At 37.6% G+C, this 15,906-nt stretch overlaps 1 protein-coding gene across 1 annotated transcript; it reads right to left on the reverse strand.

The window, feature by feature from the left end:
• Positions 1-10,077: 10,077 nt before the first annotated feature.
• Positions 10,078-11,249, reverse strand: LOC141486179 (uncharacterized). The gene has a single exon (XM_074183899.1). The coding sequence runs from the start codon at positions 11,026-11,028 to the stop codon at positions 10,078-10,080; it is 951 nt and encodes a 316-aa protein (XP_074040000.1). The 5' UTR covers positions 11,029-11,249.
• Between the last annotated feature and the right edge of the window lie 4,657 nt (positions 11,250-15,906).

Raw genomic sequence — 15,906 nt, forward strand, 5'->3', positions numbered from 1 at the left:
TGTACAATTTTTTTTAACAAAAAGGGGTCGCGCTTTAGATAAGTTTGGGAAACACTGGTCTAGACATTTCACTGCTTCGAACACGTGACAGTTATAATGAAGATGTTTTGATTAATCACGCTTCAAGAACTGTTATCATTGAAGAATTGTAACCCCTATGATGGGTTTGAACTCTGTATTTAAAGCGGAAGATACTTTTTGCTAGGGAAAACTATAGCCAAACTTAAAATTAGAGCAGCCGCTGTCACCATTTGAAATTTAGAAACGAAGAATGATACTTACCAGAGAACTATCTTAGATGTTGTCTGCAGAAGTAATCACCCTCCAAAGGTTCGGCTTAGCTTCTCCTATCAAATAGGCACTGTTTTAGTATAGAAAACTTCTTCACTTAAGTCCTTCCAGGCGCTTTGTCGGGATATGCCATTGATACCTCTTATGAACTTTTCCTAGTGAGTTCTCTCATGTATTGTGAGATATAAATATACTCTATGTTCCCCTTTTTCCCCTGCTCTCCTACCAGTATAATTACCGGCAATAATACACCGCTTTCAAAGTTGATAAGTATAATAAAAAAAAATATATAAGAAATTCGAAACTTACAAATTAATATAATATTAACGACAAAAATAGCAAAAAGAAACCAGACCATCAAATTAACAACCAGACCATAAGAGCATGCTCAACCGGTATTCGATTTAATATTCATAAGCATACCCTTTATTCGGCAACTCTGTATGACACAAACTATTTAAATAAATATTCACCCACAGTGTTTCGATAAAATTATATGGTTAGCCACCAGACGAAAAACCCTAAAACTTACTTACCAATAGCTCTATTCCTCCGTTCAGCTATAGAACGCGGCTAATCCTTTTATGGTTCACTGAATCTAACACCAATTCCGAATTTCACTCGTCGAATTTGCAACACAAAAGAAGGAAAGGAAAATCGGGTTTTTCCCAAACTCCCAAAAGTACCTTGAATATCACCCTTTTCGAATAACTCGCGACTGAACTCTCGGTTACCCCTTTCTTTCTACTACTTGATTAGTTTTCCGACTTTATCTCAAAAAAAATTCTCCTCTAATTGATTTTGCTCAAATCGACCCTTCGACGACCCAAAATCACCGACGGACACCTCACGACTCCCCAAACTTAAACCCTCTAATTATTTTCTCTCAAATCGACCCTTCGACGACCCAAAATCACCGACGGACACCTCACGACTTCCCAACAAAACCCACTCTACCGCGTTCCATCTCTCGCGACAAAATTTTTTCTAAGTCCGCGGATATTTCCCTTCTCAAAATTGAATGGCAAAGTTACGGCCCATACATCCAATCAGAGAATTCAATTCTATCATTTAGTTCTTTCAGTCGCTTCGTGATTCGTTAAGTATTTAAGTGATTTTTAGCATAACGTTCCCAGCTTATCGCTGACTTTTCAAAAGACCCAGCTGCGTTTCATAAACAAAGTGTCTCCAGCTATCAATAATAATGAGTTTTTTCGTCTGGCCCTTACAAAGTAACTGTGAATAAACCCACTGTATTTTGTGGTTAAGAAATATGCCTTTAGCACGTACAAATCCTATATACATCCGTTCAGTAAGATATCGTATCCCCATGAACTTCAATTTTTCCTATTCAGATAAATATGTGAGACCACAAAATTAAAAATAAAATACAGGGCGTCTTCTCATAAGGCGAACTGTTACAATACTCCCTCCTTTGAAAAAAAGTTCAAGGCTACATCTTGCCTTGACTTTTTCCCAAAATAAGTGATTGGGACCTGTATTTAATAAAATGATAAAATATAAAACCAAAAATTTTAACTGCCCACAATCCTCTAGGGCCCTACACTAAAGTTAAGTCCGGTCCTGTTCACTATATGGAGGTTCCTCTTACCTCTGAGAGACTCTTATCTTTCTATGACCTAATTAAACACTATGTTTATATTGTCGGACGCGGGTATCGGCATTTTAAGAATTGACTTTTTCACTTGACATTCCCGAGCTTTCGACGCACTTTTGCTGAAAACACTGGCGTTGTCTCGTTGCTGGAATGCTGTGTTATAAGGCGACCTTTTCTGACTTTTCGCTGATATTTAGTCGATTTAATTTCGATTCGTTCGAACCGCACTAAATTGCCGTTTGACATTACTAAATTAAGAGTTCATTGTTTATTTTGCCTCGTCCAGTGGGGTTCGACGGATAAGTCCGGATAGACTTTTGTTCGCGGTATGGGACTCCCCATAGGGGTTTTCCCGTTTTCAATATCTATGTTTTCCGCATTAGAATTTTCACCCGGATTAGTTGGCGGTGTTGATTCTCGTTGGCGATACATGATCCACATAGTAAGATTGCTCCATAAGCTTGCTAGTAGGGTGATGCCACAACCTACTATTTTATATAAATGTAGTCCGTTCAGGGTTACTCCAACTGCATATTTAATTACTTTGAATATGGTATAGAATCCTATGAGACCACTCATAAACATCCCGACGTCGGTAAACCATCCCCATATTTGTTTCATTGTCGAATGGGCTAATTCCTTCATTTCTTCCGAATTGAATATGTTCAACGTTGAAAATTCTTGCCCTGTCGTCTCGAGTCCCACAACTCGCCTGGAGATTATATTTTCCACTGCTTTCCTTTCGGATCCAAATGTTAGTATTTTCTGCGCTTTATGGACTTCGTCTTGGGTATATAACCCTGCTGAACCTATTGGTAATATAGGAGAAGAATTCAACTTGGGCGATGTCTCTACTTCTAGTTCCTTTGGCGCCCTTTTAATCGTGGGGTATGGCGCTAGGCCAATCCATTCATTGTCTATAAAATACAAGGGGGGAATAAGTCCGTTACAGTCTATTTCCTCCGCGTGATCTTGAATGATCCGCGTCACTGGGGCTATAAACTTGGATTGGTTATTTACTTCTATGGGTAATTCGTGGTAACATTTGTCGGTTCGCCTAATACTTGCGGATTTTGGTACACACCTCATAATGTAGAGTACTTCCTCTAGTACACGTCCAACATGTCCTCCATCCTCTTGGACTATCTGACTAATCAAGGTTGGTATCAGGGGTGCCATTAACAAACGGTTTCTGAGTACTTCTCGATGTACCAGACATCTCCGATGAATTGTATCTAAATGGAGTTTTTCCAGATTCCTCTTATACGCTTGCTCTCCGTATAGGAATTTACTGTTTACATAGGTCATCAGGTCCGTATTGTATGGTAGTATTTCCATATGTGGGTCTAATACGTTTCCTGTTTCTTTCATCCAGATTACTATCCTAGGGTGCTCGGTTTGCCAGATTTCGGCATGACACATTATTCCTTTTTTCAGTAAAGTAAGAGCAAATATCTTGTCTTCACTTTCCACTACTACGTAGCGTTCCCTATTGCTTTCATTGGTTACCACTTCCGCTTTTCCTTGATAAAGTAAGCTCAATTTATCCTCACACGGGATTTGAGTGTTACTTCTCCAGACGTTTTCTCCTAGCGTCGTGTCGAAACAGTATCCTGTTAGAAATGAACAGGTTACTCCTCCTACCAGCTGTATCTGGTTTTCGTCCATTTTGATTTTTGCCCAATAATCACTCGCTTGAATTTTTATAGAAGCGGTAATGATTACATCTTCCCAGGTGCGCCCTCCTTCGTGGTAGGTAGTGCCTTTACAGGTACCCTCAGTATTCACCGTCCCAGCGATGGTCAGCGAAGCTGTGGTAGTCCCATTCATCGCTATACCTCCTATATCCTGGTGATACAACCGTATGCTTCGATAACGATGTAAGGATAAACATTCGTCTGCCCCGATTCGGTGCACAAAATTTGAAAGTCCGCCGGCCACTACCGAACTATGGCTATGCATTCCGCAATGGGTGATTAACCGAGTTATTTCGATTAAACAAGTCCAGACCTGTATGATGTTTATTTCGTTTCGCTGAATCACTTTAATTTGGGCATCGACACTCGAGTATTCAGATTCCGGTTCCGGGCATTGCGCCACGTCCCTAATTGATACCTTTATAATGTCTGTATTGTAGTCATTACAGTCGTACACAATTATTCCGCGACACTCCAAAATTAGCAGAAAGGTCAGAATAAAGGTAATCGCCTTATAGTTGTTCCCGTTGCTGCTATCAGTTGCTGCTCTACGGAGTTGGCTCATGATGTGGCACTGTTTGTTTAATTGGTTTCTTTCCCGATTCGCGCACCACCTAAGAATAGATTACAATAATGATTATTCAGCGTACAATGAGTCCTTATATAATTGTTCTAAGGCTATTCATACATGATGTTGCAGGCTGTCCCTACAACTTGATGTCTTTGAGCAAAATTGTCCTTTTCATTATGAAGGATATCAACCCGTACCTCCACACGAGAGCCTATAATTGCTATTATAATATCGTTACGCAATCAAAATCAAAAATACAAGTAAGAATATCAGTTCTTCAGTTACAATTAACACAAAATATCGACATATTAAATATAACAATGGCCAAACTTCTTCCATAGAAAAATCAAAACAATCATTCCTTACCTAAAACTTTGTCAAAACAGTTTTTCTAACGTTTTTATACCTAGCCTATTGCCTACCCGTGGTCTGATCAGGTAGCCATTAGGGTCTCCATTGAAGCTTAAAGGGGCTTCTCCCTCTTTAAAAGAAATTCGCTACACGCGATATTTTGAAGTGTTACTTACTTTGAGATTTTTTTTTTTTTCATCAGACAATGTCGGCCCTGGTAGATATATTCTTGGCCCCCTCCACGGAGGCAGTTTTTTTTTTTTTTTTTTTTTTTTCTTAACTTTGTCTCTAGGGTGTATACCTCTCCGGAGGTTTGCGAATTCTTGTGGATCGCCTTAGGACCGGTTCAGGTTCCTCCAGTAAATTTTCTTCGGAGCCTTCTTCTGATGATCCATCATCACTACTTGTATTGGGGTTGCTCTCTCCTCTTAGTAGGCCAGGGGCCCAAAACTGTGGAATTACTGCAGCTGACCATTTTGAAGTTTCCTCTTCCTTGTCCTCTTCTTCCTCTTCTTCCATCACTCTTTCCTCTTTCTTTCGTCTAAGAGGTGTTTCCGCTTCCTCTGGGTCCTCTTCTACTTTCCCGTGAAATGCTTTCAGTCTATTTACATGGACAATTTGATTTTGTCTTGTTCCCACCTTCCTAAGTTCGTATGTTACGGGACCTATTCTTGTCATAATTCGGTATGGCCCTATCCATGGTTTACTCAGCTTCTTTGACGTCCCAATTTTCGTGGCCATATTTTTAAGGTACACTAAGTCTCCCAGTTCAAATGCTCTCTCTTCCGATTTCTTATTGAATTCTTTAATTCTTTTCTCCTTAGTTTTTTCAGTATTATTATAAACTTCCGAGTATACTCTATGCATCCTAGCCATGAATTCCGAGACATAATTTTCGTCATAATCATACTTCAATCTCTGGGATCGAATAAAGCTATCCATAGGAAGTACCTGATCTCGGCCATGTAAAAGAAAGTATGGGCTATAACCGGTTGAACTGTGAATACTCCCCCGATAAGCCATCAAAACAAAGGGTATCCAATTATCCCAATCTCGTTGACTTTCACAAATATATTGCGACAACATATCCTTAAAAACACGGTGCATTCTTTCAATCTGCCCGTTTGACGTAGGAGCGTAACTAGAAGTTTGAATTTTTTCAATATTTAATACTTCACACACCTCTTTAAATAGGTTGGACATAAAATTTGCTCCTCGGTCTGTCAGTAGCCTTTTAGGTGTTCCATGTCTCACAATGATGTGCTCTACGAATATCCTTGCTATTGTTTCCGCTTTTTGATCCGGTATAGGTATAGCTTCAGGGTATTTCGTAAAATAGTCTTGGAATGTTAATAAATACCTATTCCCATTCATTGAAGTAACTAGGGGTCCCACGATATCCATTGATGTTAATTCCCAAGGTTCTCGTGTAGGAGTAAAGTGCTGTAGGGGAGCTTTCTTCTGATGTGCTGTATTTTTTCTCCGATTGCACGCATCGCATCTCGTACAATAATTAATAATGTCCGTCCTCATGCCTATCCAATAAAATCTTTTCCTTATATTCCACAAAGTTTTTTGTTGTCCCTGATGTCCAGCGAGTGGTGAGTCGTGAAAATCTTCTAAGACTTTCTTAACATATATCTTGGGTACTATTAATTTATCTGTATTATCCTCTATTCGATATAATATTCCGTCCTTTGAGAGATAGTACACATCGTCCATCCTTTCCTGTGTTTGTCCTAGTTGTTCTTTTATAGCTTTGCAGAATGGGTCTTGTGATTGCGCTTTCTTCAGTAGTTCTCTATCCCACTCTGGTTCGATAATTTCTTCTTCAATTCGTAAAATTGCTCCACTTTCTTTCGGCAACGTATAAATAAACACTTCTATGTCTGTATTATAAAAAATGAATTCAATCATTGCTTGTATTTTTTCCCAATTCAATCCGTCTAGTCCGCATGCTATTTTTGGCATTGCTAATTTCTTATCTTGATTATCTTCGCATGTCTTCTTTAAATTCCGCAGAGCATTCCACACCGTTCGATATGATGGTTTATCATGATATTTAAATTTCGTTATTAAGTAATACACGTTTCTCTCGGGGAGTTTCAACTCCGCCACTTCTCCTACCATTTTCTTCTGTTCTAGTAGAACATTCACTGATCCAAATGATTCTCTGAATTGTACTGCGATTCCTTGTCCCATAGCGAAATCTTGTGATACGCAGTGCGCGAGGGCACACGATTCGGGAGCTGAAAATAAGTCTCCTTGTTTCAAGATTAAATTCTTCGTCTTCAGCGGCTGATGAACTGTATTCTTCATACTCTTCGAATTCTATATCGAAGTAATGATCATCTTTAGCATACATCCTACTAAGTGCGTCCGTATTCCCATGAAGTCTTCCTCGTCTATGTATGATCTCAAAATCGTATTCTGCTAATGTCAAGGCCCATCTGGTCAATCTCGACCCTGGGTCGTTCATCGAAAGTAGCCATTTAAGTGGTCTGTGATCCGAAATTACGGTAAATTTTCTCCCATAAAGATAGCATCTGAACGTTTGAATCCCAAATATTACTCCTAACAGTTCTTTTTCTGTTGTTGAATAATTCAATTCTGCTTTTTTAAATTTTCGACTTGCATAGGCGACTGGTTTTTCATAACCATCCCTCATTTGACTCAGAATAGCCCCCACTCCTAGTCCTGAAGCGTCTGTGGACACAATAAATGATTGCTCGAAATCTGGAAAGATTAAGACAGACTCTGCCGTCAAACTTTGTTTTAATTTGTCTATTGCTTCCAACACTTCTAGGGAAATTTCAAATTTCACATCCTTTTTCGTTAAATTCACTAAAGGTGCTGATATCTCTGCGACGTTCGGTATAAATCTTCTATACCAATTCACGAGTCCCATGAATGCTCGGACTCCTCTGACATTTCGGGGTATTGGGAATTTTTTAATGGCCTCAATTTTCTCCGGATCAGGAAGAACTCCTTCTTGTGTAATCATATGTCCCAAGTATTTCACCTTTTTTAATAGAAAATTACATTTTTTCGGTTTCAATTTGATGTTTACTTCTCTTAGTTTCTCAAAGACCTGTGCTATTTTTGCTAAATGATCTTCTTCTCCTTCGGCGTTGAATATAATGATGTCATCCAAATATACCATGCAACTTTGTCCTGTAAGTCCGGAAAGCGTCATATTCATAAATCGCTGAAAGGTACTGGGCGCATTGACTAATCCAAATGGCATTTTGGAGTACTCGTAGTGACCTTGAAAGGTACTGAACCCAGTCAAAGGTATATCTTTTTCCTCCATATCTATCTGATGATATGCTTCTGCAACGTCAATCACCGAAAATAAGACCTTATTGCCTGAACTATATCCTTGAATTAAATCTGATATATTTGGTAAAGGGTAATATTCCTTCTTCGTGACGCTGTTGAGTTTTCTGTAATCAATACACATCCTCACTTTTTCTTCCCCAGTCGGTGATTTTCGTGTCACTAATACCACTGGTGCCGACCATGGGCTGTAAGATGGTCTGATGATTTTTTGTTTCAACAGCCTATCAATCTCCTGTTGCAACACTTCCCTTTGTCCATACGGTATGCGATATGGCGCTTGGCATATGGGTTGTGCTCCGGGTTCTAGAGTTATGCTGTGTTTCACTTTCGTAGTACTAGTAAGTTCGTCGTCATCGTCTCTGAACAAATCCTTGTATTGCCTCAGTAATTTGATTAAGTTTTCCTTATCTCCCTTTTTTAGATGATCTAGTTCAAATCCGTCTTCGATCCATTTGTCATTTGAAAAATCAAATCCTTGAATTTTCAACCTCTCTCCTTCGTTTCTCTCCTCTTCTTCTTCACACGTCACTGCATGCGCAATTTTTTGATTTCTTCTTATATCAACATTTTTCCACGACAAGTTTATCAGTCTTATCGGTACTTGACTACCATTTTCCGTCAAGGTTTTTGCGGTAATTACGTGAGAGTTTCCTACTTCCACCGATTCGCATACTAGAAATTTTCCTGTTAGATTTTTCTTCAAGTTCCCTATTATCACCACTTCTGACCTGGCCGGAATATCCAAGTCATACCCTGCTACTACGTCCGTTTCCCATCTGTGGAGTTCCTCCCCTACTATCAGCTCCTCCATTTGTTTAACCGCTCTTTCTTCTCCTGTTCCCACCTTTTCCATTTTCCATAAAATTTTCTTCCTTGCTTTGTCTCCTTCAAGATCGTTTTTCCTGGGCTCTCGGATTTCCTTTTGTTCCCGTTGCAACTCTTCTTTTTTCTTTCTTTCCTCTCGCTGGGGGTTTTCCCTCTTTTTCTTCATTGTGAATCTTGGTCGGGTCATATTTTCATCGTACCCCTCGTAATCTGAGTCGTCTTCACTCCGTTCTCCATATTCTTGAATGATTACTTCCACCTTGTTCAGATGTTCTCTTTCCAGGCTCAATTTTTCATCCGATTCCCGGACTTCCTCTTCTGTTTCGGTTTCGGTTTGTGTCCCCATTTCCTGGACTAATCTCTTCTCCATTTTTTTAGTTTTCTCTACCAAAACTGTAGGTTCCAGTAGTCGTTGTTTTTCTTCCGAAGTCTTCACCTCGTTCCATTTTGACATTTTATAAAATTGTCGAACTTGCCCAAGCCACTCGGTCCAACCATTTGATGTTCTCCGCCCATCTTCTTGTATATTTTGATTTTTTCCTTCAATGTTTCTTTTTCCATAAGTTTTTCCCTGCGAATCCTCGCGTATCCCATTCCAGAAACAGTGTCTGACTTGTTTCTCAATTCCACAGATTCCGTCCTCTACTTCATTTCTCGAGCGGAAACGTACAGTACGTTCCCATAGACGCATTACAGGCTTTGGTCCATAGATCAGATGTACATTATTTGCAACAAAAAAATCTCTTCCTAAAATAACAGGCGTAATTCCCGCAGTTTCGTCTTCGCATACATATGCTTCAAAGTTCGTCTCTTCCATCCCTGGTTTGATCCCAAGAGCTAAGGTCGTTGTTCCAAAAATTTTCAGCTGATGTCCGGTAACGCTAATGAGATGAATATCTCTTCTTCGCTTGTAATTAATATCGATTTCTGGCACCAGACTTTTTCTTACCAATGTGACCGCCGCTCCAGTGCCCACTAAACAATTACAGGATTCCCCATTTACCTGAAGAATCACTATATAGGGTATCTCCTGTCGTTCCACCTGGGGTATTTGCAAAGACTTTTGTTTGCTGCCCATCCTTTGGCTTCTTTCTCTTCCACGAGGGTTTCGTTTTCTTCCATTCTCGCCTTTCCAATTCCTTTCTCCTGCATCCCAACATCTTCTTGCCGTTTCTAGTTTTCCCCTATAAAAATACCTACTTTGGCCGCTTTCTCGGGGTTGAAAAGTCGGCATACTTAGTTTAAAGCGTTCTTATTTTCTTCGCTTCTCGCTGAAAAGCGTCCATCAGGTCTCGATTGTCTTGGAATCGCCCCGGTATGTCGACCATTTCCAAAGTTCCTGAAATCGACCGGCCTCTTTCCGGTTTCTTCGGTTTGTGGATCTAATACCTTCCTTTTTCATAAGAGTCATATCGTCTCCGTGGGCTCCAATTTCCGGGTGGATTCCGTTTTTCTGGACATACATTCGCGTAATGTCCTACTTTGTTACAGTGGTAACAAGTCACCTTCCTTACTGTTTCTTCGCTGCCACATTCTCTTGACAAATGCCCTATTTTTCCACACTTGTAGCAACTAAAACTCTTGCTCGGCATTCTTTCTCGTCCACTTCGACAAACTGTAGATAGATGTCCCATTTTCCCACAATTGAAACAGATCTTTTCCTGATCGATTTGCGAAACATTCGAAGAGTTTCTTTTCCCTTGAATCATCATAAGTGTAGTCTCTTGTAGCCTCACAAGGGTTTCTGCCTTATCCAGGTCCAAATCTGATTCCCTTAGCAACAAAATTCCAACTTCTCTCAATAAATCCTTCCGTAGTCCTATCTTAAATTGATTCATTATAATTTCCTTATTATTTTTCTTCAATCCCGCAATTTCTGTGGCTTCAGCTCTTTCCAAATCTTCGTTTAACAGCTTGGCCCCTAAGGCGCGTAACCTCGTACAATAAGTTGAGACATCTTCGTACCTTTGATAACACCTACTCAACATCAATTGGTTCTCCCCTGGTAATTTAATCGGTCTAAATTTTCCAATAAATCGTGCTTTAAGATCGCTGTAAGACAATGTATCCAAATTTGGATCGGCTTTAAAAAAATTGTAAGCTTCACCTACTAATTTAAATTTCAATAACTTGACAGTTTGGTCCTCAGACCATCCGTCTAAGCTAGACCTTTGCTCTAGTTTTTCAAAATATTTAATAACCTCCTTTCCGGAAAAAACATCCAGGGTTGACGCAATCATTCCCAATGAGTACGCCATTGGCATCATCATTTCGGCCCTCGTATATATCGGTGAAGTACCTGTGGTACTAGTTGTTCCTGTGGTTGTAATCATTTTTATGGGTTAGTATAAGTGGGTGAACTTTACATGCATCAAAAATTATAGCTAGAAAGCGATACTACTTTTATTTTTATTTTTTATTTTTTTTTTGGCTTCTCTCCGACGAACCTACTCTGAAAATCCCTACTTGATTACCCGATTGAAATCAACTTTTTATTTACTATTTCTGATTTCAACTTCTTACTTCCATTTTTTCACTCTTTATTTTAAAGGAATCGGCTTTAGGCTTTTCTTTAGGGTGTCCCTTCTTCTGTCATCCGACTTAACCCCAATTACTTCAAAAGAGAACGCAAAACAATGGGTTCAAATCAGGTTTTTTCATTCAATAACAATCATCCAACTTACTTTTTCACACAACAGTAAAACAAAAAAAATTATATTCAATTCAACTTTTTATTCAATTAATTTCGTTCAAAAAAAAATCCCAAATTATTCATTTCAATGTGTTATTTCCTCGAGTTCCTTCAACTTTTGCTTTCACTCCAAAATTAAAAAAAAAAAAATTGATTCAACTTTTTATTTTGACGTTATTCGAAAAGAACACTTTCCAAACCTAATTCAATTCATTTTTCGTTCAATAAAATTCTCGATGCTTTGTTTCGATATCATTTCATACTTAAAAAGGTTTGTTTCCCAAATGTTTTCAATTAAATTTTTTCTTCATTAAATAACGTTTTTTTTTTATTTTTATTAAACCCTATTCGATTCGTTTCGACACATTCAACAGGACATTCTCTTCAAACCCCCAACAATTCTACAAAAAGAAACTTTTTCATGTGATCTGACAGGGTACCATGTAAATTTTTACTTTGTCAATTCCACAAAATTCACTTCCACCAGTTCGATCAACATCATTCAACTACACTTCCTCAATCCATGGATCTTTATTTCGTCCTATCTTTCTGAACCATTCACGTTCTAACGAAAATTCCTGTTCTTTCTCAAAATATTATTCAATATTTATTTCCCTCACCCAATATTCTTTTCCCTTCAAATTTCCTTTGAAAAAATAATATCAACACGGCTCAGTCGATTGCATAACTTCACCTATTGATTTATAAGAAAAATAATTTTGTTTTCAACAAAAACTTCAACAATCCAACGTCTTGAGAAAAATAATAACTGTTTCGTCTCCACCTTCTAAAAAGAAAAATCCCCAAATACAAAAAATCAACAGAAAATCTCCCCGTCGACAAATTCAAAATATCTCACAATAGGAAAATTCAAAGTGTCTCTCCCTAGAAAAAATTCAACATAAATCCCACCGCTGTCACCATTTGTAACCCCTATGATGGGTTTGAACTCTGTATTTAAAGCGGAAGATACTTTTTGCTAGGGAAAACTATAGCCAAACTTAAAATTAGAGCAGCCGCTGTCACCATTTGAAATTTAGAAACGAAGAATGATACTTACCAGAGAACTATCTTAGATGTTGTCTGCAGAAGTAATCACCCTCCAAAGGTTTGGCTTAGCTTCTCCTATCAAATAGGCACTGTTTTAGTATAGAAAACTTCTTCACTCAAGTCCTTCCAGGCGCTTTGTCGGGATATGCCATTGATACCTCTTATGAACTTTTCCTAGTGAGTTCTCTCATGTATTGTGAGATATAAATATACTCTATGTTCCCCTTTTTCCCCTGCTCTCCTACCAGTATAATTACCGGCAATAATACACCGCTTTCAAAGTTGATAAGTATAATAAAAAAAATATATATAAGAAATTCGAAACTTACAAATTAATATAATATTAACGATAAAAATAAGCAAAAAGAAACCAGACCATCAAATTAACAACCAGACCATAAGAGCATGCTCAACCGGTATTCGATTTAATATTCATAAGCATACCCTTTATTCGGCAACTCTATATGAGACAAACTATTTAAATAAATATTCACCCACAGTGTTTCAATAAAATTATATGGTTAGCCACCAGACGAAAAACCCTAAAACTTACTTACCAATAGCTCTATTCCTCCGTTCAGCTATAGAACGCGGCTAATCCTTTTATGGTTCACTGAATCTAACACCAATTCCGAATTTCACTCGTCGAATTTGCAACCCAAAAGAAGGAAAGGAAAATCGGGTTTTTCCCAAACTCCCAAAAGTACCTTGAATATCACCCTTTTCGAATAACTCGCGACTGAACTCTCGGTTACCCCTTTCTTTCTACTACTTAATTAGTTTTCCGACTTTATCTCAAAAAAATTCTCCTCTAATTGATTTTGCTCAAATCGACCCTTCGACGACCCAAAATCACCGACGGACACCTCACGACTCCCCAAACTTAAACCCTCTAATTATTTTCTCTCAAATCGACCCTTCGACGACCCAAAATCACCGACGGACACCTCACGACTTCCCAACAAAACCCACTCTACCGCGTTCCATCTCTCGCGACAAAATTTTTTCTAAGTCCGCGGATATTTCCCTTCTCAAAATTGAATGGCAAAGTTACGGCCCATACATCCAATCAGAGAATTCAATTCTATCATTTAGTTCTTTCAGTCGCTTCGTGATTCGTTAAGTATTTAAGTGGTTTTTAGCATAACGTTCCCAGCTTATCGCTGACTTTTCAAAAGACCCAGCTGCGTTTCATAAACAAAGTGTCTCCAGCTATCAATAACAATGAGTTTTTTCGTCTGGCCCTTACAAAGTAACTGTGAATAAACCCACTGTATTTTGTGGTTAAGAAATATGCCTTTAGCACGTACAAATCCTATATACATCCGTTCAGTAAGATATCGTATCCCCATGAACTTCAATTTTTCCTATTCAGATAAATATGTGAGACCACAAAATTAAAAATAAAATACAGGGCGTCTTCTCATAAGGCGAACTGTTACAGAATGTGTTCTTAATAAAATTTCCTCATTTCATGTCACTGAAAATCATTTGCTGGATATAATGCAAGATATTTTAGAGGGTGTGTGATTATACAGTGTGGCTAATATATTATATAATTTAGTCATTACAGATAAAATAGTTGGTCTGGAAACATTGAATTTCAAGTTCAAACATTTCAAATATGATTTCAGTGAAGACCTCATAAAAAATAGAAAAATCAAAATGTCTTCAAGTGAAATGCTCTGTTTCTCTAGGTATTTTTGTATAATCGCGGGTGACGTTATTCCTTCGGATAATACATTCTGGAAACTTTATTTAGTATTGAGAAAAAGGCTCAAAGGCATAGTTGCAAAAAGACGAAGACTAAACGACTGTGTCCAGGCAAATGCAAATATAGGGACTGTAAACGTCACTTCGGATAGCGAAGTAAATTTATCCGAAAACGGCGAAGGTAGTTCACATGAGAGCGATGACAACACAAAACTAGCTGGAGGGGAATCACATGAAGTTCGAGTAATCTGGAATGATTGTTCAGGTAATATAAAATGAAACAAGCTAATCTTAGGATTCTATAAAGTATTTTTCTTTAGGAAATTTAAAGGACTTTACATTCAGTAACAACTCAGGATTCTCTGCAGCGTTTTTTGCTGAAAGGAGTGGAGATGAACCTTTAGATTTTTATAAGCTTTTTTTGGTTGATATTTTACCCATATTGGTTCAAGAAACGAACCGATACGCGAAACAAAAAATTATAAATGACATAACAAATAAAACTTTTCAAAAACATTTATTGATAACTAAATGGCAAGATACCAATGAGTCAAAAATGTTGGCAATTATTGGAATGCTAATCTGGATGGGATTGAACAAGAATCCTACGCTGAAAGACTATTTTTCACGAAATAGGGTCAGTGTACTGGTCCTCGGCCTTTTAGTGAAAAAAACGACTTTGTTTTAAAATTAAGTACAGAAAACGGCTTTAAATTGAAATTTGCTTCGAATGAAAAATATTAAGTCATGTGTTGTTAACAACCTCCGAAATGTTTTTTTTTGTTACTTCAAACCTTTCGGCAAAGAAACCTGAAAAACTGAAAAAAATCCTTTTTTTCTGGTTCTCAGCCACCCCACACAATTCTCGGCTATTTTTATATCAGTTCTCGGCCATCCAAAAATCTGTCTCAATAAGTAGGTATATAGGTAATTCTTTATAATTATATTTGTAATGTTAACTATAGAATGTTTATGAGATCAACCAACAAATAATTATACAACTAGACATATAAAAATATATTTAAAATTCTTATTTTCAAATATTGAAATATATTACTAACACAACTCAAATCCTTATTCCTTATAGGTATTTCAATGTTAAATATCGCACATATCGCACTTGGCGGCAGCAATGCTATATGGAATCTCGTAAAATTCAGTACACTTTTTGCGATACCATTTGTCGCAGAAGTCGCATCCTATATTCTTGTTATCTTCGTCTTCTGTGTCACTGTTTAGTACATCTTTGCATAAGTTACATGGTATTTTCTCATTACTTCTTGACTTGTTATTTGTATTTATTCTGTTAGTAGATTTTTTCTTTGCTAATTTCTTCTCTTGTTCATTTTCTCTATTTTTTCTTCTTTCTTCTTTACGTTTTTCTATCTCAAATTTTTTGAGCTTCTTCTCTTCATCCTTTCTCTTGTAATATTCCCTCCATTTATAACTACTAATTGCACTAGGTGCTTTTTCATTCTTTACCCTGTTAGTATTTTTATTTCGTTTCACTGGTTCGGGATAAGTTAGATGGTTTGCAAATGCATCATGTAGTTTGCATTTTGCTTTTTCACTAGAATTTTTCTTTCCTTTATGATCATTTTTGTTGTCGTATTCATTTTCCTGTAACCGATTTTCTGTCTTTTGTGAAATAATATTCTGTTCATTTTTCTCTTCATTCGGGTTTTCTATTTTATCGTTGTTTTTTAGTATTTCTTTGCCATTTTCATAATCGCTTATCATCGTGTTTATTTTTTTC

Source organism: Leptinotarsa decemlineata, unplaced genomic scaffold, assembly GCF_025532065.1.
Source record: "Leptinotarsa decemlineata unplaced genomic scaffold, Ldec_3_MD MMD2_tig00026347_RagTag_RagTag, whole genome shotgun sequence".
NCBI classification, from domain to species: domain Eukaryota; kingdom Metazoa; phylum Arthropoda; class Insecta; order Coleoptera; family Chrysomelidae; genus Leptinotarsa; species Leptinotarsa decemlineata.

Excerpts from the sequence above, each read along its gene's own strand:
- LOC141486179 (XM_074183899.1), bottom strand. The coding sequence starts at position 11,028 with ATGATTACAACCACAGGAACAACTAGTACCACAGGTACTTCACCGATA.